This window comes from Bos javanicus, chromosome 13, assembly GCF_032452875.1.
Source record: "Bos javanicus breed banteng chromosome 13, ARS-OSU_banteng_1.0, whole genome shotgun sequence".
NCBI classification, from domain to species: Eukaryota; Metazoa; Chordata; class Mammalia; order Artiodactyla; family Bovidae; genus Bos; species Bos javanicus.
This window is the reverse complement of record NC_083880.1, coordinates 38,393,752-38,420,754: the sequence shown is the minus strand read 5'-3', so window position 1 is coordinate 38,420,754 and position 27,003 is coordinate 38,393,752. Positions and strand designations below refer to the sequence as shown.

The following is a 27,003-nucleotide window of genomic DNA, read 5'->3' as shown; positions in this document are numbered from 1 at the left end:
TGGGGAGTTCATCTTTCAGTGTCCTTCCTATCTTTGTGCCTTTTCATGCTGTTCGTGGAGTTCTCAAGGCAAGAATACGGTTTGCCATTCCCTTCTCCGGTGGACTACCTTTTCTCAGAACTCTCCACCATGACCCGTCTGTCATGGACTGGGTGGCCCTACACAGCATGGCTCACCGTTTCATTGAGTTAGATAAGGCTGTGGTCCATGTGATCAGTTTGATTAGTTTTCTGTGATTGTGGTTTTCATTCTGTCTGCCGTCTGATGGATAAGGATAATACATTTATGGAAGATTCCTAATGGGAGAGACTGACTGAGGAGGTCACTTAAGCATTAAAACAGATACACTCAGAGAGTAGAATATGACACACCTGTATTGTTAAATACCTATACCTTAAGGCCAAGTGCACATCAGGTGACAGCTGGCCCCTCCCAGTCTGCTGGGGGGGTCCCTGGAAGGCCAGGCTGGGGAAATGCTGGTGCTGACTCTCTGAAAGGGAAGAGGGTGAGAAGAGCCCAGAAGACCCCTTTTTTATTTTTTTAATTGAAGGATAACTGCTCTACAGAATTTTGTTGTTTTCTGTCAAACTTCAACATGAATCAGCCATAGGTATACATATGTCCCCTCCCTCTTGAACCTCCCTCCAGAAGACCCATTTCTTGAAGGCTGATCATTGTTGTCCTGGGGAACCTGGTACCTGAGTGACCCCATATATCCAGCCTGGGTCTTGTAGGGGGAGGGGAAAGGAGCCTGGGGAGCCCTGCAGCCCATCCCAGTTATCAGAAACAAGCGACAGGACAGTCTCAGACTTTTCCCTTGGGGGAGACACACACATTTCCCTTGAATAAAGGGATTCCAGCTCCCTCTAAGCACAGACTCCAGAACAGAGGTCCTGGTGTACAAAGATCACAGATGCAAAATTTTACATATGCAGAGCTTTCTTTGCCTTCTCAAAGGGAATCATGTCCCACCCCCAACCCACCCAGCCAACCACCCACAAAATAAGAACTACTGCTCTTAAGAGAGTTGGAAAGCAAACTGGTTAGACTGGCCATAGGTTGTAACAAGAAAATATTTTATTTGAGAACATTTGATACTGTGGGAAGCATTTCTACTAAATCCAAAAGCACCTGACTGATGGTCTACTTCCACTCTCCACAAGCCAGCCAACAGCCTCGGCCGGCAGACGCGAGGTGTGTCTGTCCATGGCTGACCCCTCCACCACCGCACACCTCCGTCAGGGGCACAGTCAAATGGCAGGCTGCCCGGCTCCTCCAGCCCCAAACTGACCTCACTTCACAGGACAGGAGAAGAGCTCTCGCCTCCCAGGCCAGGGCCCCAGCCAGAAATGCTCACAGGAGAAAGGTGAGGCAACGTCACACACAGACACTGTGACCAAAGTCAGCACATGCCCCGCTCTGGGGACAGCATAGCCGGGTTGGGACAGGCTGGGTCAGCATGTGGTCGTCACCAGGACAGCGCAAGGCCTCGCAGACACAGCTGGGATCTTGGACTACAATCACTCTGCTCACTTTAAATGGGACAGAACATCTCTCCTCAGGAAGATCAGCTCAGGCCTTTCTGGCTGAACGCGCTCTCGGCTGAAGTCGGCACACCTGGCAGTCTTGGCTGACCTTGGGAGTCCAAGGTGCGGACGAAGGCCTGTCCAGTGACTCTGCTGACCAGGGGGTCACCACACACACGTCCGCCCACGCCCCTCAGCTCCGCGGAGCTCAGAACCTGCAATGGGTGAGCGCTGCTGCCGGGCCTCCTGTTGGCCCTCTCCTCTAAGCACGTGCACCATGAAGAGCTGCACTTACGTCAGCCCTCTCCTCCAAGCGTGTGTGCCCCGTGAGGAGCTGCACTCACGTCAGCCCTCTCCTCCAAGCGCTTGTGCCCCGTGAGGAGCCGCGCTCACGTCAGCGTCGCAGACGCAGAAAGAACGCGTGCTTACACTCCGTGCTCTCCAGGGGGTAATATTTGTCATAAAAGTCTAAGACGTACTCTTCCGTCTTGAACCCGAACTTCTGGTAGAGCAGCATGGCAGGGTTGCTGGCAGAGACGTGCAGGGTCACGTCCTTGCCCATGCAGGTCTGCAAGAGAGTGGAGAAGCATACAGTGAGAACGAGAGAGCCTCGGGGAAAAGGAGTGGGTGGAGAGAGTCCCTGACATGCAGGCAGTCAGGTATGGAGGCTGGAAGAGTCCGGCCTGAGGCTGGGGCACGGCCCCACCAGCTAGCGCCCGTCGGGGGACCCAAGCCCGCTGGCCGCCGCCAAAACCCTCGATGAAACGTTCCAGACTGAGGAGGTGGACGGTAAGCTGATTGAATGTTTTTTCCCAGTTTTTGATGGAACTTGCTCAGTAATTCCCACATGTTGGTGTCTGTCCACCTTTAATGAGGCCTCTTAGTATACGAAGCCTTAAGGACCCTGGTTTGTATCCAGTTTTTTCCTCTCTGGAGCAAAGAGCCACTGGGGATATTTCACTGCCAACTGTTTTATAATTCAGTTACATTTAAGTATATCCAGCGTAACAATACCAAACACTATGACAACCTTGAAGAAACAAGGGATGAAACCAGACGTTCTGTTTTTAAAAACTAGATGTCATCCTGCAAGACAATCATAAACGCTTCCCCCTGGACCTACTAGGAAAGATGTCAAGTTATGTGACCGGGTATGAAACCTCAAGACTTCTGTTTAATTATACAAGCTGGGTATCCCCTAGGGACGTTCCGAATTCCAAAGACGACCCCCTCCCCCCCCTCCCCCGCCCCAGCACTCCCAGACTTCTCAGAACTGAGGTTTCTTCATGTAGCACCAGCCTTATCCAGTGGGGGAAAAGAGGGGTGTCTGTCTACTGCAGCTAGGCAGGTTCTCAGATTCTTTAGCCACACAGAAGAGAGCACCGGAAGTTACATAAACTCAGAATTGGCTCTTTAGTGAGGAGGTGCTGAGATTGTGGGCTTCATGAGTCTTGGAGGTTTTACAACCCCGTCCTTAAGGCTTCCTATACTAAGATGCCTCATCAAAGGTGGACAGACACCAACATGTGATAATTATTGAGCAAGTTTCATTAAAAACTGGGAAAAAACATTCAATCACCAACTCCTATTTAAAAAGAACCTTGCCTACATGACACACAGTGCTCCATACCGAATGGCTTCTAAGTAAGTCACCAGATGAATTCTGGGGTAAAAAAAAAACCTTGCCTGTGTTTCTGGTGTTTGTATATAAATATATGGTCTATCTTCCTCAAAGGTGATACAGATACATCAAAGGATGGATTACTTAGAAGGTTCACAGCAGCTTACACAGTGACAGTAAAACTACAAACAAGCAGCAATAACAGAATATACCTACTGCTGATAGCATGAGGTTTTTTTGGTTTTGGTCATGCTGGGTGGCATGCGGGATCTAGTTCCCCCACCAGGGACAGAACCCGCACCCCCTGCATTGGGAGTGCAGTCTTAATCACTAGTTCACCAGGGAAATCCCTGATAAATGGTTTTGTTAAAATGTTTAAAAATACCTAAGAACTAAAAATCACATGTTCACCCCCACTTCTCAGAGTCACCACAGTGGTGACTCCAAGACCAGAAGCAGTTACAAGATGGACGGTCCCGGACTTCCCAGGTGGTCCAGTGGCTAAGACTCCACGCAACCAATGCAGGGTGCCCGGGTTCGATTCCTGGTGAGGGAATGACCAGGAATTTGATTCCCATGTGCTGCAACTAAAAGTTTGACTTCTGCAATGAAGATCAAAGATCCCACGTGCTGCAAGAAAGACCTGGTGCAGCCAAATAAAAATTAACTAAAAAAAAAAGACGGTCTGAGTGTTGCAGGCTCTTACCTCTGTACGCACCTCATTTTATTTATTACACATGTCCACAAACTGATTTCTTTGAAACTTGGGTCTGAGGAGTGACCTCTTTGGGGGTGAGGCTTCTGTCTAGGTGTAAATAACCTTGTGGACAACAGAGCTGGCTCCCCTTCACCTGGTGTTGCCTGGCTCTGGCCCCGTCCGCTCTCTAAGCCTTTCAGGGCAGGTAGGCAGACAGTGAGCAGAAGACAACATACCTGAATCAGATGATAAATCATGAAAGTTGCGATCCCCGCTCTCCTCCAGTCAGGATGGACAAACAGAAACGAAATATAAGCTTCGTTGTACTTCACGTCGGGGACCATGAAGCCGAACGCGATGATGACTTTCTTATAGAGGACGACGACGCTGAAGTCAGGGTACTGCAGGCACTCGGACAGGTCGACGCCTATGCAGAGAAGCGATCAGTCAGCCCAGGCTCTGGGATGAGTGAGCGGCAGGCTGTTCAGTCTGTGCTTCAGCTGCACCTGCCTGCTAAAAACACCCAGACTGCAGACAGAGACACCACTGCAGACGCCACACATAAATACCAAAATTAGCATCATCTGGTCTGTGTACATATGTTAAAGAAGGGAAGTGGGACAGGGTGGATAGGAGAGAGCACGCAGGCTGGAAGTGGGCACACCTGGCTTTGAGCTTGGCCTCTGGGCCATGTGCGCCAGCTGGCACATACCCCAATGCCCTGCCTCGGGAATCTGCCTCAGGTGAGATGAGAGATACCCAGACCTGAAGGGAAGATCTAAGACCGCCCAAATTGTCGTGTTCTTTACCTCATACACAGACCACTGACAAGCTCTTTGGTACAAATGTCACTTTTTACAATAAAGGAGTTAAATATCACATAATTCCACGCTTATTGTTTGGAAGCCACCTCGCGCAGGGACAGGAAGAAACAGACACTCCCAGAACGTTCCTTTCAGCCCCATCCCACCCCCCACTACATGCACTGACATCCTGACAAAATCTTATCCAGCCCCTAGAAGACGTATTGTTTCCTTTACATTTCAAAGCAGAGCCACAAAGAACATACGTTTAGCAATGAGAGAGTGTTCCTTTAATTGATGACTTCAGAGACTATATATAATGTGGTAAGGCTGGTAAAATGATATATTGCATTGGGTCTATTATGTTCAAAGTCTGTGATTGGGGTTTTTGGCTTTTTAAAAACAACTTTTGGCTGTACTAACACCAAGGACTAGTTAAGTAAACAAAGCACACAGAATTATTAAGCAAACATCAAAAGTGTCCAGACACATCCAAGCCACCAGCCTGGGATCTCGATACATGCGGGAGATAACAGGGTGAACCATTTCTTCTGAAACCAGAGACAAACAGGGAAGAGGAACAAACGGCACTGTTTATTGCTTTAACTTCTGTGTGGATCACAATATACTGTGGAAAATTCTTAAAGAGATGGAAATACCAGACCACCTGACCTACCTCCTGAGAAATCTGTATGCAGGTCAGGAAGCAACAGTGAGAACTGGACATGGAACAACAGACTGGTTCCAAATAGGAAAAGCAGTACGTCAAGGCTGTATATTGTCACCCTGCTTATTTAACTTATATGCAGAGTACATCATGAGAAACGCTGGGCTGGAGTTAGCACAAGCTGGAATCAAGATTGCTGGGAGAAATATCAATAACCTCAGATATGAAGATGACACCATCCTTATGGCAGAAAGTGAAGAAGAACTAAAGAGCCTCTTGATGAAAGGGAAAGAGGAAAGTGAAAAAGTTGACTTAAAGCTCAATATTCAGAAAACTAAGATCATGGCATCCAGTCCCATCACTTCATGGCAAATAGATGTGGAAACAGTGGCTGACTTTATTTTTCTGGGATCCAAAATCACTGCAGATGGTGATTGCAGCTGTGAAATTAAGACGCTTACTCCTTGGAAGGAAGGTATGACCAACCTAGACAGCATATTAAAAAGCAGAGACATTACTTTGCCAACAAAGGTCCGTCTAGTCAAGGCTATGGTTTTTCCAGTAGTCATGTATGGATGTGAGAGTTGGACTATAAAGAAAGCTGAGTGCCGAAGAATTGATGCTTTTGAACTGTGGTATTGGAGAAGACTCTTGAGAGTCCCTTGGACTGCAAGGAGATCCAACCAGTCCATCCCAAAGGAGATCAATCCTGGGTGTTCACTGGAAGGACTGATGTTGAAGCTGAAACTCCAATACTTTGGCCACCTGATGCGAAGAGCTGACTCATTTGAAAAGACCCTGATGCTGGGAAAGATTGAAGGCAGGAGGAGAAGGGGACGACAAAGGATGAGATGGTTGGATGGCATCACCAACTCGATAGACATGGGTTTGGGTGGACTCCGGGAGTTGGTGATGGACAGGGAGGCCTGGTGTGCTGCGGTTCATGGGGTCGCAAAGAGTCGGACACGACTGAGCAACTGAACTGAACTACTCGCTTCTTCCTGATCTTAGGAGAGAAAGAGATGTTCATATTTTAAACTGTCTATATGAGCAGACAAACTGAATGAAACCATATGAGTAAAGGTTTTGGGGTCACATGACACACACACTAGTTTTAAAAACTGCTGAAGTGAACGATACGGAAGGTGGACCTGCTGAGCTTGAATAGGGAGAACATACCAGGCCAGAAGAACTCCTGACACATGGAGTTTATGGTTGGGATGTGATTTGGCCGGACATAGCAGTAATCAAGAGGGGCGTCTGGCTCCGGCATCCAGTGAGGGTCCCCCCTGTGCAGGTGGGAGCGGATCTGGGAGAGCAGCTGCAGTTTGGGTGGCTTTGTTTCATAATCACGCCTCCAGAATCCAGAAAAGAAACACACAGAAGACAAGGAAAATACCCATTACTCCCAGCCATTTGATTCACAATGCTCCTTGATCTGCTGAAAATTTTAAATTCGCACTACTTTATACGTCAGCTGACTTAAGAGCTACAGTATTCTTCTGGTATGACACTTAAAATTATCTCTACTAACGTTCGTTAGACAAGACCTAGTGGAACCTGCCAGGAAGTCCACTAGTGCTGGTGAGCCTTAATGAATGGACTGTGGAAACAGAAACGGCTTTCTAATTCCACCCTCTGACCCAGGACAGAGCCCGGGGAGGAAGGCCCAACTCTGCCTGGACATCCGGAGACCCAGGGGCAAGAAGCAGGCTTGTATGCTGACCCATGGGTCTGCCCAGGGGGAGCGTGGGGGGCTGGGCCAGGAGGACACATGACTGGGGTGGCAGAGATAACTGTCAGTCATGTGCAGCCCAGTGCGGGTGGGGGTGGGAACTCTCTGGCCAGCTCACTGTCCAGGTGCTGCCTACATGGGATATTCATCATCAGTCCACATACAGGCCCCACCGTCCCCTTGTTTCCTTTTGCAGACAACTAACTATGTACAATTTAAAATAAAACAATAAGTATAATAATCAGAATGAAATCTCAGAGTTGCCCTGTATATTTATTTCAAAGGGACCAACCTTTCTATAATAATATACAGTTGAAACACACTGTATATTGTTTCAGGACGAGACTAGACACAGAGCAGAGGCCTGGTCCTTGCCAACGCCAGTTCACAGATGTGAACTGGGGAGGCTGGGGCTGGCTCAGAACCCAAGCACCACTGCTCGTGCCACACCCAGTGTCACAGCTGTCCTCTGTGTACCTGATGTAGGGTTTCAGGATCCGAGACGTGTATGGGCTGACGATGCTCTGGTCCACAGCCGTATCTTCCGATCCCACCAAACGGTACAGAAACTTTGTGCTCTGGTGCCGGAATCCTTTCCTGGATGGCAAGGCAGTCTGTGAGAAAGACAGGCCAGTTATACAAAAATAAAATTACTCAAAGGGCTGGTTTCATTTCTACAGATGAGTAGTACTTAGGACATTTTTATGTGGCAGAAAGTAGGTCTTTCTGCAGGACTTAACTGGAAAATTTAAGGTTCATAAAAACTTCATAAGTACCTTTGCATAAAACTGGATATAAAAACCTAATTGCAGTTTAATAGTTTAAAGGCAAAATAATTAAAAAGTTTTAAGTTATGTATAGCTTCTCCAAGTTTCATGTTGTCTATAAGGCACCTTGAATCCGTTCATCAAATATCAGTCAGCCAAAGCATCAGGTGGGTCACACACACATGCACACACACATACACGGCTCCTGTCTCATGAAGGGTCTCTGTTACCATGGCAGAAATCACTGTTGCATGTGTATATGGATTTATTACAATATGTCTCTACTGAGTAAATCTCACAAAAGTAGGACTGACATAGATTATTATCCCTACACCTCAGTGTGAGCAGAGAGCACTGACCAGAGGGTAGAGGGGACATGGTCCCTGCTCCCCACAGGCCTGCAGACGCCTGCTCTCCACACAGGGCTGCTCAAGGGCCCTCGGTCATGTCGTAATAGAACACGGACAATTAGGTTTCATAGTAAACAGCTCAGACGGAAGATTAAAAAGTACATTTACAAAGCGGTTTGCCAGGGGTTGGATGAAGTTTAGAAACCTGAGTTGTTTTTGTAGAATCAGCTTGCTCTTGGGCTAGAAAATAACTTTGTTGGAAGAAGAGCATGAATTCCTTTCTTAATAATTTTGCTCTGATTACTTTCCCAAACTGGACACCAAAACTTTCAGAGGCCAATCAACTCTGAAATTCTGCCAGGACTTTGAGTTTTCAAGTGAAATTCAAACTTGGGGTACACAGTTTCCAAGTATAGCCCGTTTCCTCCTGAGCCTGAAGGCACACCCATCTCCTGTATCAAAAGACGAAGTCAATGTCCCCTCCTCTGGAACCTGGCAGGCCTGACATAGGCCTGACCGGTCAGAACATGGCAGAAGCAATAACACTCTGGGACCTCTGAGCACAGGCCATAAGGGAGCTGGTGGCTTCCTCCTCGAGTCCAGCTGCTGTGGTACCCAGGTGGGACACTGAAGGGCTGGTGGCCACATGTAAACAGGCTCTAGCTGTTTACAGGACCAAGCTCCAGCTAAGTGGAGCCACAGGGTGCCCCTTCCTTCAGCTCATGAAGTAGAAAAATACTCAGCTGAACCCAGTCAACCCACAGACTCAGAAATAGTATTTGTTTTGTTATTGTTTTAAGCTACTAAGTTTTGGGGTGGTATGCAACTTGAGAACAGGTAACACCAGCCACTGAGCCTGTGAACAGCGTCAAGTCAGCATGTGGAGGTGAGGTCTGTGAGACCCCCGGATATGCACAGTCCTCACCCTATCTGTCTCCCTGGCTTCCACACGAGGTTAACCATCCTTAGCTTCTGCCTGGTCCATGAACTACCCCTGCCCCCTACCGGGCTCCTCCCTGTCACACTCATGCCACCCCATCCATCTGAACACAAGGCCAGAGCCTACTTTTAAAAAGTAATAAAAGTCACCTTCCTGGTCTGAAACTCCTACATGGCTTCCAGCTGTGCATTCAGAATACGACACAGACTCCTGTCCCACGCCCTGCAGGATCCACGACCCCATTGGCCAGGTCCTCTGCCATTAAGACATTCCCACCCCATGTGCCAAATGAAATCCTGCCTCAGGGCCTTCCTGCCCTAAACCTTCCTGGACGGGCTCCTCCTGAGGATCAGAACCATGGAGCATCACCTCCACAAAAGGTGCAGTCCACCTCCCGCCGCGCTCCCCATGGCACTCACTTGAAGGAAAAGTCCCTGCTCGTTCAGTACTGTCATCTCCCTGCTCCTGGTGTCGGGGACCTCCTCTGTCTTAAGTCACTGTCTAATCCAGAGCCACGCCCTAACTCCCTTCAATTCCAAAAAGGCTGAGAGGTGAGGAAGCTGCAGAAGAAAAGTCTGAGGCCTGTAGAGGTTTAAGGATTATGAGGTTTAAGGCAAGAAGCCATCTGTTTTCATGAGAGAAGTGCAAGTGCTAATGCAGAAGCTGTGGCAGGTCATACAGAAGACTTAGGTGAGATAGTGACAGAAGGTGGCTGCACTAAACCACAGAATGTCAATGTAGATGGAACAGTCATCCAGTGGAAGAAGCTGCCATCCAGGACTTTAATAAGTAGAGAGGAGAAGTCAGTGCCTGGCTTCAGGCTTCAAAGCTTCAAAGGACAGGCTGACTTTTTTTTTTCTCTTAGGCTGACTCTCTTATGAGGAGGGGCTAATGCAGCTGGTGGTGTTAAGCTGAAGCCAGTGCTCACTCACCGTCTGATTTATGCTCCGTCTACACAGCCTGTGCTCTGTAAATGGAACAACAGAGCCTGGATGACAGCACATCTGTTTTCAACATGGTTTTCTGAATACTCTAAGCCAAGTGCTGAGACCCAATGCCAAAACTGAAAAGCCGAGAGGAAAAAAAAGCCCCACCCACCCCCAGAAAGGAAAAGAATATCTGAAAACTGTGGTGTAACTACTAAAAGTGTAATATATGCAAAATGGGAATAGCAGGAGGAGCACATAGGACAGAAGAAATACCTGAAATGATAACAGCTGAGGATTTCCCCAAGTTAATCAGACACCAAACCAAAACCACAGATCCAAGGAGCTCACAGAACGAGGAGGACAAATGCTAAGAAGTCTATCGGTCACCTGTAACAAAAGGGCAGAGGTGCCAGGCAAGATAAATGAAAGCAAAAGCACTTAAAGTGTGTGAATACAAATAAATATCAAAAACAAAGAGAAAACTGTGAAAGCTTCCAGGGCACAGGAGAATAAAAGAAGACCACCTATAAAGAAGCAAGTGTTAAGAATGACAACGCAGCTTCAGGAACAAGCTGATAGTGAGGTGATGATGAAGTGGTGATGCTAAATGTCAACAGGGGAAAAGAAATGACAATTTTATATCCAGCTATACTATCATTGAAATGTGAGAGTGAGGATGTTCTGAACTTCAAAAAGACCACATTTTAAGAACTGTTACAAAAAGTGCTTCAGCAAGAAATTAACCTGGAAGAAATGATGGGAAGTGAATGAAAAGTTTAAGTTTAGTGAGGTTTATTGTTGACTAAATAAGCAACACAATGGAAAAAAGGAAAAGGAGAGCAGGCAGAGGTAGTTTTTTGTTTGTAGGGCAAGGATCACATGGTAATATTTAAAAAATAATACAGAAAAAGAAATACATGTCTTAAGTTAAGACCTATAAAAAGAATAAAAATGGAACAATTTTCTCTATAGAAAAGCATCAACGTCACATAGACTATTTTCTCTGACTACAAAATAATCTGATTAGAAATTAAATCAATTACTAAAAGATAGTATAAAAATTCTCATGTATCTGAAAACTAAGAGTTATTTAGCACTAAATAACTCTTGAGTTAAAGAGGAAAGGTTAACAAAAATTGCAAAACACTAAATACTGAACTATAAAAAAAGTCACATCATTTCAAAAGTCATGAGTAATGGCTAAAATATCACAGGGACAGTTACAGCTACGAATATACTGATCAGAGGACGAGAAGGCAAGTGGATTGAACAAACGCATTTACGGCTGCTCCCCTATATAACTGTATTAAAGTGACACTAACATTCCAGGTTAAGATGGGGGATGAAACACAAACATTTAATTTTACTTCTTCCCAAAACCCCACCACAACTATAGAAATAGTCTTTAAAAATAAATAAATAAAAGAAAAATACACAAGAACAAAAAGATCAGAAGAAACCACAGTAACTGGGAAGCAGATAGATTAAAATTAAGAGATTTCAAGCCAGAATCTAGAGCTGGCTTTGGGTGAAGTGAGAACCAGTCCAACCTGTACTGCAGAATCCTCTTACAATGCAACTGGCAGCACCAGTTTTGTCTGGCACCAGGAATAAGGCAGGCAGAGAACTAAGGTGCAGGTAAAACCACAAGCTGGAATCAAGATTGCTGGGAGAAATATCAATAACCTCAGATATGAAGATGACACCATCTTTATGGCAGAAAGTGAAGAAGAACTAAAGAGCCTCTTGATGAAAGGGAAAGAGGAAAGTGAAAAAGTTGACTTAAAGCTCAACATTCACAAAACTAAGATCATGGCATCCGGTCCCATCACTTCATGGCAAATAGATGTGGAAACAGTGGCTGACTTTACCTTTCTGGGATCCAAAATCACTGCAGATGGTGATTGCAGCCGTGAAATTAAGACGCTTATTCCTTGGAAGGAAGGTATGACCAACCTAGACAGCATATTAAAAAGCAGAGACATTACTTTGCCAACAAAGGTCCATCTAGTCAAGGCTATGGTTTTTCCAGTAGTCATGTATGGATGTGAGAGTTGGACAATAAAGAAAGCTGAGTGCTGAAGAATTGATGCTTTTGAACTGTGGTGTTGGAGAAGACTTGAGAGTCCCTTGGACAGCAAGGAGATCCAACCAGTCCATCCTAAAGAAGATCAGTCCTACCAATGAACACCAAAGAAGGGTGTTCATTGGTAGGACTGATGTTGAAGCTGAAACTCCAATACTGTGGCCACCTGATGTGAAGAGCTGACTAATTTGAAAAGACCCTGATGCTGGGAAAGACTGAAGGCAGGAGGAGAAGAGGACGACAGAGGATGAGATGGTTGGATGGCATCACCGACTCAACGGACATGGGTTTGGGTGGACTCCAGGAATTGGTGATGGACAGGGAGGCCTGGTGTGCTGCGGTTCATGGGGTCGCAAAGAGTCAGACACGAATGAGCGACTGAACTGAACTGAAAAGCTGCGTGCGGAGCAGTAAGACCCCTCAGCAGGGCTGTGCTCTCTGAGGCTCCAAGGGACAACCTATGCCAGGCCCTTCTCTCGGCTTTTGGTGTGGCCTCAAGGCCTGTGCTCCTCAGCTCTGCAGACACACCGCTCGAACCACTGCCTGGGCCGTCACTTGGCAGTGGTTCTCCTGTTCTTGGGAGGACACCAGTCATGCTGGGCTAAGGGCCCACTTTGCCCCATGCAACCTCAGCTTAACTACTTGTATCTGCAAAGGCCCTATTTCCATGTGAGGTCACATGCACAGGCACCAGGAGTCAGGAAAATACACACGTTTGGGGACACAATTACATCAGTGACCTGCAAAACACATTAAGCCTGTCTTCTTCTGGAAGTCTTCATCTAATAGCAGCATGCTCCATCCATGCTTCCTACACTGTTTATGGATAAAGAGTTTAAAAAGGCAGAGGGAATGGTTAACACTAAAAGTCAAAGAGTCGCTTCCTCTGGGGGAGTGGGCAGGCTGCAGAATTAAGGTGGTTTTAATGCCCTGTTTCTTACTGATCTTATTAACTTCTAAACTATACCTGTATGTGTTCTTGTATGGGTAAGATGCCTTTCATAATTTTAACAGTTAAGTATAGTGATTAAAAGGAACAAAGAACAGGTGACCACATGACAGCACAAAAGCATATGAATAAGTGGCAAGTGACTAAGACCAGGAGAGCCCAAACCTAAACAGCAACAAAAGCATATGAATAAGTGGCAAGTGACTAAGACCAGGAGAGCCCAAACCTAAGGTGGCTGTGAGGACAGGCCAGAACCAGTGTCTCAGGTCAGCAAGGACATCAGGTCCAAGTGAAGCTGAGGGCGGGCAGGGGGCCATAGACTGAGGGGTCTCTTGGGTCAAGAGGTATTAAAGCTCCAATGACACTTCTGCCATCCACATACAGAAACCACCTCTCCCTTCAGGGCAGACCAGATTCTCTGGAGGCTCCAATGAGAGATTCTGATGCAGCCAAGGGTAGAAGTTCTGTCCAGAAAACAGGGAGACTCAGGGGAAGTTTAACAACTGCATGGTCAGCCCCTGGCTCTCCTCACAAGGTTCCTAAGATGCAGGCAGGCAGGTTACGGCTTCCCAGGAAGGAGAAACAGGAAAAGAATTACAGGGATCCAGCTGGAGTGAAGGTCTTTGGAAACTACAGAACCCAGAGACCGAATCCAGCCTGCTTTCGTACATACTGTTTCTGGCGCACAGTGACGCCTTTCATCAGTCGTGTATGCTGCCCTCACACCACACAGCAGAGCTGGGTAGCGAAGTTACAGCTACTTACTCTCTGACCCCTCAGAGAAAAGGCTTGCACACCTCTGGTTAAGAGGGTCCAACAGCCAAATAACAGGAGTGCTCCGAACAGACAGAAATAGATGCCAGGAAATTCCAGAACTCAAGAAAGAGCATTTCAAATAGAAAGGCCCATAGGGAAAGGCCCAGCACCGGGAAGAACAGCCCCACATGCAACGCAGTGCTGGGTAACCAGAATACCAGCAGCAAAGTCCACACCCCACCAGTGTCCAGAGAAGACAGGTAGAAGACCAGCCCACCACAGAAGAAGACAGGAAACATGCAAACAGTCCAGACAAGCAATGCACAAACAACCAGGAAACAGGAGAATGTTCTAACTTCACCTGTAATCAAAGAAATGCATCCAAAAAACAAACCAAAAAAACACGACTTCATTTTATAGCCATCAGAATAGCAAAATTAGTTAAGGAATGGTTAGCAGCAATGCCAGCAAGACACAGGAGAGAGACTGGCTGGCTCCTGCCATGGGAAGGTGGAGTTCTGGCACTTGTGGTGCAATCACCTGTCCCTGGAGCGCTCACACACTAGTGTCCTCCGGCCAGGCGGACACCATGCCGACTCGCTGCTCTTCCTGCAGGGTGTCTCCTAACTACACAAATGAAACCACACCTTCACTCCTGCTCAGCTCAGCGTCTGGTACACTGGCACACTGTACATCCTCAACAAACCTGCCAGTCAAAGCTACAACCCAGAACATGAGTAGCCACCCTCGGAGACTAAGAGATATGCAGAGAATGTCTAGGTTCTGTCTAGAATACCCAAAAGGAAAACAGAAACCCAAACTCAGATGTATTCAGGAATGTTCACGCTGGACAATTAAAATAAACACAGCCCAGTCGTCTTTGCACTTCTCCCTTCACTGTTCTTCCACTCTCCAGAACGCACCAGGGAGCCGCAGCCCCAGGAGTTGAAGAGTGAGACAACACCCACCTGGTACCGGTCAAGGATTCTAAAGTCCTGACAGGTCGTCCTGTACGTGGCCTGTCCAGCTGGAAGCCTGGAAACTCCTCCATCTTTGGCCCCGTAAATTCCGTCCACTAACAGGAGCGCAGCGTTCACGACCTGATCCAGGTCAAAGAGTGGCAGCCCCCGGTCCCTCTTTGCCTGCCTGACGATCAGCTTCCGCTTCAGTCGCCGGGCCTCGGGGGTCATGGCCACGGCCCCAGGACAGGCCTCCAGCCGCCTGAGGAGCAGCTTCTCCTCATAGATGCTCACGGGGGTGAACTTGGGCCCCTTGGGCTTCCGGTCCTTCTCCAGTACAGGTTTCCTCTTCTCTCGAGCCCTCATCTGCAAGGACGTGTTGGAGTCTGTGTCCTCACTGTCGATGTCCATCCTGTCGGGCTTCTCCTCCTCACTCTCTACCTCCTGCTTGATCTGCTCGGGGGCCCTGACCTTCTTTCTGCCCCCGAGCCCTGTCCCTGAGGCAGCCGTACCGGCAGGGGGCGGGACGTACTCCATCCCAGGGTCTATGACACCGTCTCCTTCCATCTCATCGTCATCTGTGAGGAACAGAAAGTAAGTGAGGAAATGTGGCCCCACCGCCCCCCAGGGAAAGCACACTCACCGCCCCAAGGGCCACACAGGCCCTGAGACCCCAGAACAACGGCTCACCATGAAACAAGGCCTGTGGCGGCATCACATCCGGAATGAGGTCAGCTTCCGAAAGCAGGCTGGGCGTGGCTGAGTGAGAGGCCGGGGTCCCTGGGGCGGAGAAGTCCAGGGATGGTGAGGGCGATGGGCTCGTGAGCGGAGTGCGGTCCGAGGAGCTCAGGGACGAAAAGTCGATGACTTCTCCTTTCTCGAGAATCACGTCGGGCCTGCGGCCTCGGCTGATGAATTTGACAGGTGTGGAAGAGCTGCTCCGGTCAGCAAAGCCAGCCGCCTCTTTCTGGGCTCTCCTGATATCCTTGGCTTCCTGAGTCCGTGATCTTTTCTCTTTCAGTTCCATGGCAGATTCCACAGGATTCCGACTCGCTCTCTTTCTAAGTCCCTCAACAGTGATGATGGGATCTAAAGTTGGTTTGGAGGCTGCTGGTGAAGAACAAAAGATCTAAATTTTTAAATACCGATTCAGCACTAGCTACTTTTACTAACTTATTGTGAATCTACTACCATAGAAAGAGAAATGTTCAATGAATGCCCTGAACTAAGATTAAGATTTCTCTTAACCAGGAAAAAGGAATTATAATGTAAATACAAACACTTTCCACACGGACCTTCACTTACTGGAACTGGTAAAGGCTAAAAGTTTAGAAACTGGGATGGCTTAGGGATGATAAAGAACCTGCAATGCAAGAGGCCTGGGTTCAGTGCCTGCATTGGGAAGATCCCCTGGAGAAGGGAATGGCAACTCACTCCAGTATTCTTGCCTGGAGAATTCCATGGACAGAGGAGCCTGGAGGGCTACAGTCCATGGGGTCACAAAGAGCTGGACACGACTGAGTGACTAACACTAAAAGTTTGATAATGCTCAGAGAGCACAGGGGAATAGGGTATTTTCATGTCTTTTTGGTAGAGCATAAAGTTTATCACATCTTTTTGGAGGGTAATTTGGTAATATGACTAAAATTTTGAATAAATATATGCCCTTTGATACAATAACCTATTTCCAGGAATTTATCACAAAATATTGGCAAATGTATTAAAGTATTGTTTAAATAACAAAAACGATAGAAATAACCAAAATGTGCATCAACAGGGTAATAGTTTAGTTATCATGCAGCTACTCAGTGAAATGCAATGAAATAAAAGGAACAGGATAGACCTACATGTACTGCTATGGAAAGATGGCCAAGATATACTTGGTGAGTGTGGAAAAATTGGAGAAGAGGTAATATAGTATGAACCAGTTTTTTTTTTTTTTTTTTAAGAAAATGCTTAAATATACAAAGAAGACTTCTAAAAGCACTCACAAGAGACAACAGTGGCCCCGCTGAAGTTAAGCTGCGGGAGGTGGAGAGGGACTTTCAGACTTTATAGCTTCAATATTATATGTTTTATTCCCAGCTACATTGTTAAAAAGTTAGAAGTTTATTATCAAAACGATTTTAGATTAAAAAAATCAGATCAATATGTGACAGTAAGGAGCTACTGTTAGTTTTTTATAAGTGAGAAAATGCCATTAAGGTGAGGTTACAGGAAAGAACCCTTATGGCTAATAATGAAATATTTAAGAAGGAACTGCTGATACCTGGAAGTTGCTTCTGAATAACCCAAGGGTGTGGATGGGTGGGGGGCTGGGAAGAAGCACCCAGGGGCCCAGATAAATGACATTAAAGGAGATCTCCAGGGTTAACAGCTAAAGTGAAGACAAAAGTGTGAAGGGATTCACTACATGACTCTCTTCACATCTGTATATTTAACATTTTCCATACTAAAAAGGTTAAAAACATAAAAAAAACTTACTGAAAATAGACAACCTTTTAGATACCCAAGGAAATTTATAAAGTTGCTAAGTCATGTCTGACTCTTTTGTGACTCCATGGACTGTAGTGCACCAGGCTCCTCTGTTTAGGGGATTCCTTGATTAGGAAGTTACAAAATATTTTTGTACACTATTTATTTACAGAATAAAAACCTGTGTTAGAAGAAAACTGTGGAGCAGAGCAGCTCCAGGGAGGCCACAGTGCCTGCCTGGTAAAAATAGGTCGTCTACACTGGCATTTCTGGGCTCATGACAGTACCTTTCACTTTCAGAGCGGAGGCGGACAGCTTCTCTCCCTCAGGTTTCAGCGTTGGGGGCCTGTTGTGGACGAGCTTCCACCATCCTGGTTCTCCGAACTCCTGAGCTCCCGAGCGGAAGTACATGGGGCTCCCCACGCTGAGGCAGCCAGCGACCGTGCTCCACCAGGTGGAAGTCTTCTTCCTGAGAGTCCGAGGATTTAAAAATTATTGGCTTTACAACTCTCTCCTTACCTAGATGGTGCAGTCTCTGCCTCCAGGTCTGGGATGGGCTACGGAACCTGCCTCTTTGAAGGAACAGAGCTCTTCAGGTAAGGGAGAGGCACAGGGTTCTGTATGGCTTCAAATCCCGTCTCCACCACCCCTTCTATTAACAGCTGCCTCAGGTTCTTCATCTTTAAAATCAGGATAATAAAACTGGCAAGGCTGCTGAGAGGATTAAATGGAATAATGCCATAAAACAGAGCTCATAAAACACTTCTTATCAGAATCCACATGATTATAGAGTTTCAGTTGGGAAGATCCCCTAGAGCAGGGAATGGTAACCCACTCCAGCATTCTTGCCTGGGAAATCCTGGTGGGCTACAGCCCATGGAGTCTGACACAACTTAGCAACTAGACAACAACAACAGGCTAATTTTATTTAACTTGAGCTGCTTTTATGTATGGGGAAAAGGAAATGGCAACCCACTCCATTCTTGCCTGGAGAATCCCAGGGACAGAGGAGCCTAGTGGGCTGTCGTCTACGGGGTCACAGAGTCGGACACGACTGAAGCGACTTAGCAGCAGTAGCAGCATTTATGTATCAGTTAAACCAAGTCTCAGGAAAGCAAGCAGGAGAGTCCTTAGCCCTGGTAAGTAGTTCATTTTACACACGGAGTCGGAGGCATCCCTCATTCTGCTACCTGCCTTCACGTAGCAGAGGAGGAATATAACTATATGGTATGTCCCACAAACACAGAGTCGAGCCTCAGGGGAATAATCAACTCTAACCAAATCCCCCACCCCCCAACCAAAACACAACAAGCATTTAAAAATAACTACACTAGAGTGTATACACCCAAAATTTTAAATATGTAAAATGTCAACTGGGGCTTCCCAGGTGGTATAGCGGTAAAGAATCTGCCTGCCAATGCAGCAGACGCAGGTTGGATCCCTGGGTCAAGAAGACCCCCAGGAGTAGGAAATGGCAATCCACTCCAGCATTCTTGCTGGGAAATCCTGGTGGGCTACAGTCCATGGGATCACATAGAATTAGACACAACTGAGCATGCACAGCACACAAAATGTCAAGTACTCAGGTTCCTGTAAAAAGTTGGTCTATTATATAAGGAAAGTGTTCTATTTCCACCTCAAAAACATAAACCAGTGACCAGAAATCCTGAAGAATCGTCTTTAATTACAAAGGCCAGTCTAACAATGGAAAATACTGCTGAAAAGGCAAAGGAGAAAGGTATTCTTAAGAACACAGATATACTAGACAAATACAGACAAACCAAAAGAATTCCACACACAAAAAACAAAAAGACTGTAAAGGGCCTAAGCACTGAGATGGGAGAGTGACCCCCAGCCTCTGGCCCCAGAGTACCTCTCTTCTGCTACCATCTCACCTGGTTTTGAAACTTCCAGACCCCCACCCAGAGGTCTGACCAGGGGAACCTACTCCAGAGGTCTCTGGAGCTCTGTTCATTTTTCTTCCCATTGTCCTATTTGGCTTCAAATCCCTCTAGTGAATTTCCCATTTCAGTTATTGTACTTCTCAGCTCCAGAACTTCTTTTTTATTTACTTAGGACTTCCATCTCTTTGATGGTATTTCTGTTTCATTCATACCTTGCTGCCTGATGTTTCCCACCTCTTCCTTTAGTTCTCTGGGCATCTCTAAGCTGTTCTAAAGTCTTTGACTAGTAACTCCACCATTAGTCCTTCTTCAGGGATAGTTTCGGGTTTATTTTTTCCCTTCAAATGGGTCATACTTTCTGGCTCTGTGTATTCCTTAGGGTTTGTCTGTTGAAAACAAACATCCGACATTTGGACGTCAGTCTTTCTTCTTTCCCCAGGGTTCACTGGACATGATGGCTGCAAGCTGTCTCTGTGCCAGAAATCAGCTGGACTGAAAACTCAAGGTCCTCTTGGCTCACGTCTAAGCCTGTGCCTTCCCCTGGGCATGCATGGAGACTAATCGCCCCTGTATAGATGGTTGCTTTCGAACATCTTCAGTCTTCAATGTCTGGCTCCAAAAGAGGGACAAAGAGGAAAGTGAAGGTGGGGAAGAAGGTGCCAGCCCTTAAGTTCCTTTAAAGTCAATCCAGCCAGAGAGGCGGGGCCTGCAACAGTGCGGGGAGGTGCAATGACAAAGGCTGCTTACCCCTTTGTCAGCACTTCTGTGATCAGAAGCAGCAGCGGGAGATCAGAGCACAGATATGATTGGAGGACACGGTCCTGTGTGTGCATCCAGACCCCACACTGTGCCAAGCTGCTCCTGGAAGGCGTGTGTGGCTGTCTGTCACTGGGCTGAAGGATGTGAGGTCATTAGACACTACTGTACTCAGAGCTAAAATTGACCAAATGGACTGTAATTTATGGTCCAGCTTCTTCTAGAGGACAATCCACCAAGTAGAACAGCACTGACCACGAAAACCTGCCAAGATCTAATTTGATCAGTTTTTTCCCTTCCCTGCCCCTTACAAATGGGGTGTATTAAGTTCCATAAATAGACCTATATAATTAAACTAAGACAACAGATTTCCTTTCCTTAAGAAAAAGAACCAGTTAAACTGTCAGTTCTTTTCTTAGTACCACTAAATATCTCCAGAACAAAAATAGCTCCTTTTGTAAAAAGGCACTGAATCTATTTCTCCTCATGGCAGCCTGCAGACGGTCACCCTCCCCGATCCCGCAGCAACTCCGGCACAGCTGTGACTTCTTGGCATCTGAGGACATGGGCGAGGACAGGCACAAACTCCCTGTGCCCACCTTTATCGTGTCCATATTGCCCCAAATCTGCAGGATTCGTGCATCTCACCCAGAACTTCAGAAGGCAACTAACAATCACAGTCTCAAACAATCCGCCAATGCAACTGCCAACTTGCTAAATCCCTGAGAGCAATGAAAATCTTGCTCGATGCACATGTACCTTCAGCTTCAACGTCTGGTCTGGATGTCTGTGGCCCGGCATCCCTACATCTGATGACCCAAGGAGTGGGTCACAAAGGAGGGGCAAACTCAAAGCATCATGACGAAAAAGAGTAACAAATGCGGAGTAGGAAATGGCAACCCACTCCAATATTCTCCCCTGGAAAATTCCATGGACAGAGGAGCCTGGCAGGCTACAGTGCATCAGGTCACAAAGAGTCAGACACGACCGAGCAACTGAGCACCCAAAACATATTGCTCAGAATATACAGGTACCATCTTCCAGGGAATGCAATATACTTCATATTAAGTCAGATCTCCAAAGTGTCTGTATCTATTTTTTTAACTTTTTATATTTGAGTACAGTTGATTAACAATGTTGTATTAATTTCAGGTATAAAGTGATTCAGTTATGCATATACATGTATCTATCCTTTTTCAAATTCTTTTCCCAACTAGGTTGTTATAGAATATTGAGCAGAGTTTCCTGTGCTATACAGCAGTAGGTCCTTGTCACTTATCCATTTTAAAAATAGCAATATGGAGCTTCCCTGATGGCTCAGTGATGAGGAATCCACCTGCCAATGCAGGAGGTACAGGTTCGATCTCTGGTCCAGGAAGGTCCCCCGTGACAAAGCAACTACGCTCAGGACTACTGAGCCTATGCTGTAGAACCCAGGAACCACAACTACTGAAGCCTGTGTGCCCTAGAACCTGTGCTTCGCAGCAAGAGAAGCCACCTCAATGAGAAGCCCACGCATTGAAACTAGAGAATAGCCCCTGGTCACCACAACTAGAGAGAACCTATGCAGCAACAAAGACCCAGCATAGCCAAAAATAATAAATAAATAGGTAAATTTTTTTAAAAAAGAGTAACAAATGAATAAACCACATGCATGTAAATCTGCCTAGACCTGGCAAAGTGTTATGAATGCCAAAAAGTACACAATGGTTTCTACCTTCCAGAGCTAATAAAGACAAACACTAGTAATTAATGAAGAGCAACTTCAATGAGTCCAGTCAATAACTGCCATTATTTCTCTTCTTCTGACCTCCTATAAGGCACTGACTCTAAAAGGACATAATAGTCCTCTGTCCTCAAATTAGTCACCTACCCAGCTATTATGCAGCTTCATTTAATCAAACTCTGTTTTTCAACAGTCTAAGAATCTGTTCAAACATCTTCCTGCTCAGTAGAAACCAGTAGTTTCCCCTGGATGTAGGGTAAGAAGTATGGAAACCTACACTTATATCTATGCTGGTAATTATACCCACCTCTGCTGAGATTGTTAACTTAAAGTGAAATCATCTTCTGGATTAAAAAATTTTTAGGAACTGCCTCAAGTGTATACGCTAAAGCTCTAAAGGCTTGCATTAGGCTGTCTTAAGTCGCATGTATTTTGCTCTTTACATCTTCATTCAAGGATAAGACTTTTAAAAGTCACATTACCTATTTCCTAGTAGAAAAGTCCAGTGTTTCTCAATAAAGGCACAGATGTCTTCCTTCCACCGGAAATAGCCCTGCCTCCCGCTGCCTTCCAGGGACAAGTTGTACATCGCCAGCACGACCACCTGGAACACAAGTGCACAGGTTGGGAGAAAAGTACCAACAGGAAGAACGTTTGCTGTTTGAGTGGGCATCAGGGGAGGGGAAGGATAACACCCTGGAGAATCTTCAGTACAGAATTCTACTTCCTGTTTGCTTTCCACAGATGAGCATCACTTAGCCTTGTAATCACGTGCACTTGCTCCTCACATGTCACCAACGCCAGGCTGCTGTGTGGCTGAGCTGGTGAAGAGTAAGGACTGTCCTAAGCACCCCCATGCCCGCCCCCTCCATCACTCAAAGGCAGCACTAAATGCTGTGTTAACCACAGGCATCAGGAGGCCCCAGGGGCTGCTCCATTTGGTGGTGCTGACAGACAGTGCTGACCTTTACTAAATATTCTGAGCATCACCCCTGCACATACACTTTCTAAGCCCTTCAGAGGCAGAAACAAGAGACTATCAGAATTTCAGAACTGAAGACAGTGTGAGGTACCATCTACTCTGGGTTTAGCCTTTCTCAGCCATGGCCAACTTCTCCCGAGATGAAACTGGCATGGACGAGGGATAGAGACCTGACGGGCCTGGCTGCCCTGTTTATCCTCAGAGAGCATGACACCCCCAGCTCCACTGCATCTGGCCCAACCATGTATTTCACAGGTAATGCATTCACAGCCCCAAATGGGGAAGTACTTTCTTGAAATATAAATAACACACTGTATAGAAGAGAAAAGAACAAAAAAGGAAGTAAAAATCATTTTAAATCCACCATCAAGAAATCATCTTTTTTAACATTTTCGGTGACGGTCCTTTCAGACATTTCTCTTCTCATCTAAAGAAAGTTTTGTAGTCATAAACGGACAAGAATCTATACATGCTATTCAAAACCATGTTTTCATCCTTATAAAAATAATGATTAATTTTGGGTCAATGAAACTGAAAAGGGGACAGAGAATCTAAGAAGAGAGTCCTTCCATAATTCCAAATCTGCCTATATGTGCACACATCAGAATAATGGTAATATTAATCTGATCTTGCCAAGACAAAGTATTCTATGTATGCTTTGGAAAAAAAAAAACAATACCAGTTATAATATTCATTAGACTGTAAACATCCTCAGTACAAGCTTCATTTTCTACTCACATATTTTCAGGCAAGTCAAAAAACGCTCCCTAAAACCACCATTGACAGATTTCATTAGATGTCCTAATAAAAGCAACAATAATTAAGATGACAGTCCCAGGCTGCAAACACAACTACAATCTATAAGGACACCATAAGTGACTTTGACGGTATAACAAAATCACCTTCTGATCCTGTTTATTTCCCCTCATAGCAAAAAGTGCTAGGGATAATTAACCTATGTATTTGTCTGCTTATCATCTAAAACAAATGTCCAGAAAGTCAGCTGCCTGGGGCTGTCTTGGCTGTCTCATTCACCATAGAAAAGAAAGAGCTGGATGAGAATTAGCTAGTCTCGACTAGACTCTACTCTCCAGGCCTAGAACAGTGCCTGGTGCATGGTATGCACTCGGTATTTGTTGAAAGAACAAACATAAAAACCGAGTGAAAATGAAAGTGAAAGTCACTCAGTCATGTCCAACTCTTTGCGACCCCATGGATTATAAAGTCCATGGAATTCTCCAGGCCAGAATACTGGAGTGGGTAGCCTTTCCCTCTGCCAGGGGATCTTCCCAACCCAGGGATGGAACCCAGGTCTCCCGCATTGCAGGCGAGAGACCTTTACCAGCTTTACCAGCTGAGCCACAAGTAAGTGATGTTTAATTCATAATTTTTAGAACTTAAAAGGCTGCATATACCATTGGTGCCTTGCTATAAACATATTAATATAAAAACAAACCCCCCAAAATTAACACAACCTGGAGATCAGTTATAAGATACTATTCAGGCAATAGTTGGGCAGGGTTAGGTTGGCCAACTTCACTTTTTTTAAATTGAAGCACAGTTGCTTTCAGAATTGTATTGTTTTCAGCTGTAGTGTAGTGATTCACCATCTTCACATTTTTTAGAATGGTTTTATTTTTCTAAAAACAGCTGCCAGAAAAATGTGAATCTCTTTGATTAAAATCAGAAATTTGGTATTATATATAAATGAAACTGTGTGGGTGAGATTTTCAAGAATCTCAAACCCAGTGTGCTAAGTTGGCAGTGAGTAATTTTACTAAGAACTCTTTTCTCCACATATTCTGTATGATTTTCATTGTGAAAAAGTGACCCTCAAAACAACTCAAAAGCTCATACGTAAGTTCCTCATTCTCTAGACACTTACTCCAATAAATCTGGGGCAGACCAACCTCACAAACTCTAGAGGTTTTACTCACTTGCTGCCATGTCAGCTTCAGCCTCTCATACTGCTCCTTGCCATCTTCTGAGCAATCAGAACAGGTAAACCTAAAAAAATTATCGCCCTTAAGGTAACTGAGCTGTTCCCTCAGCTGACCTAGGAGGAAAACAAAAAGATACATCATTAGAACAAAGTAACCAAAGGTTTAATCAGTTTACCAACCATTTTCCAAGTTTCCCAGGCCGTCTTCCATTTTTCTTTCAGCCAACCCAAGTCGGAAGGTTATTCTTCTACTATCAAGTGCATGCCCAGTAAGATAGATCCGTGGTTCCCTGACTTTCAGAAGACATTGAGAAGACAGGTACGGTTATCCTCACTGGCTGTTCCAACTGTTAACATTCCTGACTCCTACAAGAGGTCTCCTTACATACCCTTTAAGAAATATCTGAGCTCCCACTGTGCCATTTGGCTAGGAACTGGGAACAGGATGCCCAGGGCAGATGCGCTGAGCGCCCTCAGAGGCTTATAGCTGCTGCGAGGGGCACAGGGTGGGCAAGCAGGTAACAGCACCACAGCTGCTCTCCATCCTGTGTATCAGAACCACCCAAGAAGCTGTTTGTTTTAATATCCCTGGGCTTGTCCCACACACAGTTAATCAACCTCTAGATGTAGGGCATTTTCTGAAGTTCCCCAGGAGATGCTGAAGCTCTGGGAGACATGAAGACCCCTGGAGTGGAATGTGATGTGCTCAGTAGGGCAACGTGAGGGCACATAAAAGAGATGCCAATCTACACTAGGAAGACAGGAGAGCTGGAAAAAGTGGGGGCACTGGGGCCTGAAGGATGCTTAGAATTGACAGGTGTAAAAAGGTGCTGGGGGTGTAGGGAGGATAGAGGCTGCAAAGACACACGTTCCACAAAGGAAATTCACATGTGCAAAGTCCCAGGGAAAAGAAAGACCTGCTCGTGGAGAATGAAAAGGTCACCCTGGCTACAGAGCTCTGCGGGGATTATCTGTGGGGAGAGGAGGACATGAAGGAGAGGCTGGAGCAGTTGCAGGTGCCCAGCAGGAAGGGCGGTTTACAGTGAGGACAGGAGAGAGCCACCCAGCCATCCAGAACCCTGGATCTACAAGCAGAGACAGCTCAAGAGCAAAAACTAGCTAGTGCACATGTGCATGCCTGTGCGCACGCATACTTGTATGTGCTCAGTCGTGTCCAACTCTTTGTGACCTCACGGACTATAGCCCCGTCAGGCTCCTCTTTCCGTGGTATTTTCCAGGCAAGATAACTAGAATGGGCTGCCATTTCCTACTCCAGGGGATCTACTTGACCTAGGGATTAAACCCATGTCTCCTGCAGTGGCAGGTGGATTCTTTACTCCTGAGCCACCTGGGAAGCCCCCAAAACTAGCTTATAGGTAGTAAATTTTAGGTTTGCTTTCTGTGAAAATGGTGTTACTTTATTAAATAGTAATTAGGAATCTGAACAGCTGAATCCATCTTAAAAACATCTCCACATACCAGAAAATGACCCAGTTCACAACAAAAAATACACATACACACATATATCTAAATTTCTCTGACTTGGTTACAGGTTCCAGTACACAGAGTACTCCTCCGATACATGTGTCTTTACCAGTCTCCATCTAACGGGAAAGCCCTGCTTCGGTAACTGCCCTGATGCCTGGCAAAGGACCTCCTGGGGTGTGTGTGTGCATCTACTAGCAGATCTACCAGCAGATCAAGGAAGCCAGCAAGAAGAAAACACTAGAAACAGGCACAACACATTTCTAATCTGCTAATTCCTTATATCAGCAAACTATCGCAGCTGTTTTCCATGTAGGTTAAATATTACCTGAGTTGTAAGTCTGAACTTCAGCTCTATGCTGGGCCTAGAATTTGGTTGCAAATCCACAATAATGTGACCCTGATAGAAAAATGCAGCTGATTCTTTAAGTCACACAGAATTTCTAATTTTTACTGGGTGGCAATCAAGAACGTTAATTTAACAAAGTGACAGAGGTTGGCAGTCATATTTATTAGGACAAATGTGTCTATGTTTTATATAAGCCTGCAGTTAAGCAACTAAACTAGTAATAAATCAAAGAGTTATCTTTTTATTTAGATCTACTTCACATTCCTGTTTCTTTCACAGGTTAGGAAAACACATCTTCCCACAGGAACTGACAGAGCAAAGGAAAGGAGAAGCTCCTTACTGGCTGGGATCCACTTCTGGCACTTGTCGCAGAAGTAGGACAGCTGCTCCTCCATCCACGACACATCCCCTTCGTCACTGTTGAGGGAGTCCCCGCTATGGTCGTGAGACAAGTCCACAGATGCCTGGTCCTCCGACTCCACGATCAACAGGGTCTCCCCCTCCACCTCCCCCTCCTCCAGTCCCTCCGAGGTTGATGTTCTCGTGGCTTCATCGTCGTGCCGACTAATCAAACCGCTCAGGTGGATGCTACCCTCCAT

General features: G+C 46.0%; 1 protein-coding gene across 4 annotated transcripts; it reads right to left on the bottom strand.

The window, feature by feature from the left end:
• Positions 1-1,055: 1,055 nt before the first annotated feature.
• On the bottom strand, positions 1,056-27,003 carry KAT14 (lysine acetyltransferase 14). 4 transcript variants are annotated; one of them, XM_061436324.1, is made up of 10 exons: positions 26,745-27,003; positions 24,566-24,684; positions 22,129-22,250; positions 17,548-17,729; positions 15,476-15,895; positions 14,795-15,363; positions 7,527-7,663; positions 6,494-6,669; positions 4,081-4,271; positions 1,056-2,094 (listed from the first exon to the last, which is right to left on the bottom strand). In XM_061436324.1, exons 1-10 carry the CDS (start codon positions 27,001-27,003, stop codon positions 1,921-1,923), a joined length of 2,349 nt encoding a protein of 782 aa, XP_061292308.1. In that variant the 3' UTR covers positions 1,056-1,920. The 4 variants fall into 4 exon arrangements, with proteins under 4 accessions (XP_061292308.1, XP_061292309.1, XP_061292310.1 ...); XM_061436325.1 differs by having other exon boundaries at positions 15,476-15,892; XM_061436326.1 differs by lacking the exons at positions 1,056-2,094; positions 4,081-4,271 and adding an exon at positions 4,297-4,354.

Coding starts and splice junctions, on each gene's coding strand:
- KAT14 (XM_061436324.1), bottom strand. CDS start 27,003: ATGGAGGGTAGCATCCACCTGAGCGGTTTGATTAGTCGGCACGACGAT. Junction 17,730..22,128: donor ACTTTTCTACTAGGAAATAG/GTAATGTGACTT, acceptor TCGGACTCTCAG/GAAGAAGACTTCCACCTGGT. Junction 15,896..17,547: donor CTCCGCTCTGAAAGTGAAAG/GTACTGTCATGA, acceptor GTTCTTCACCAG/CAGCCTCCAAACCAACTTTA.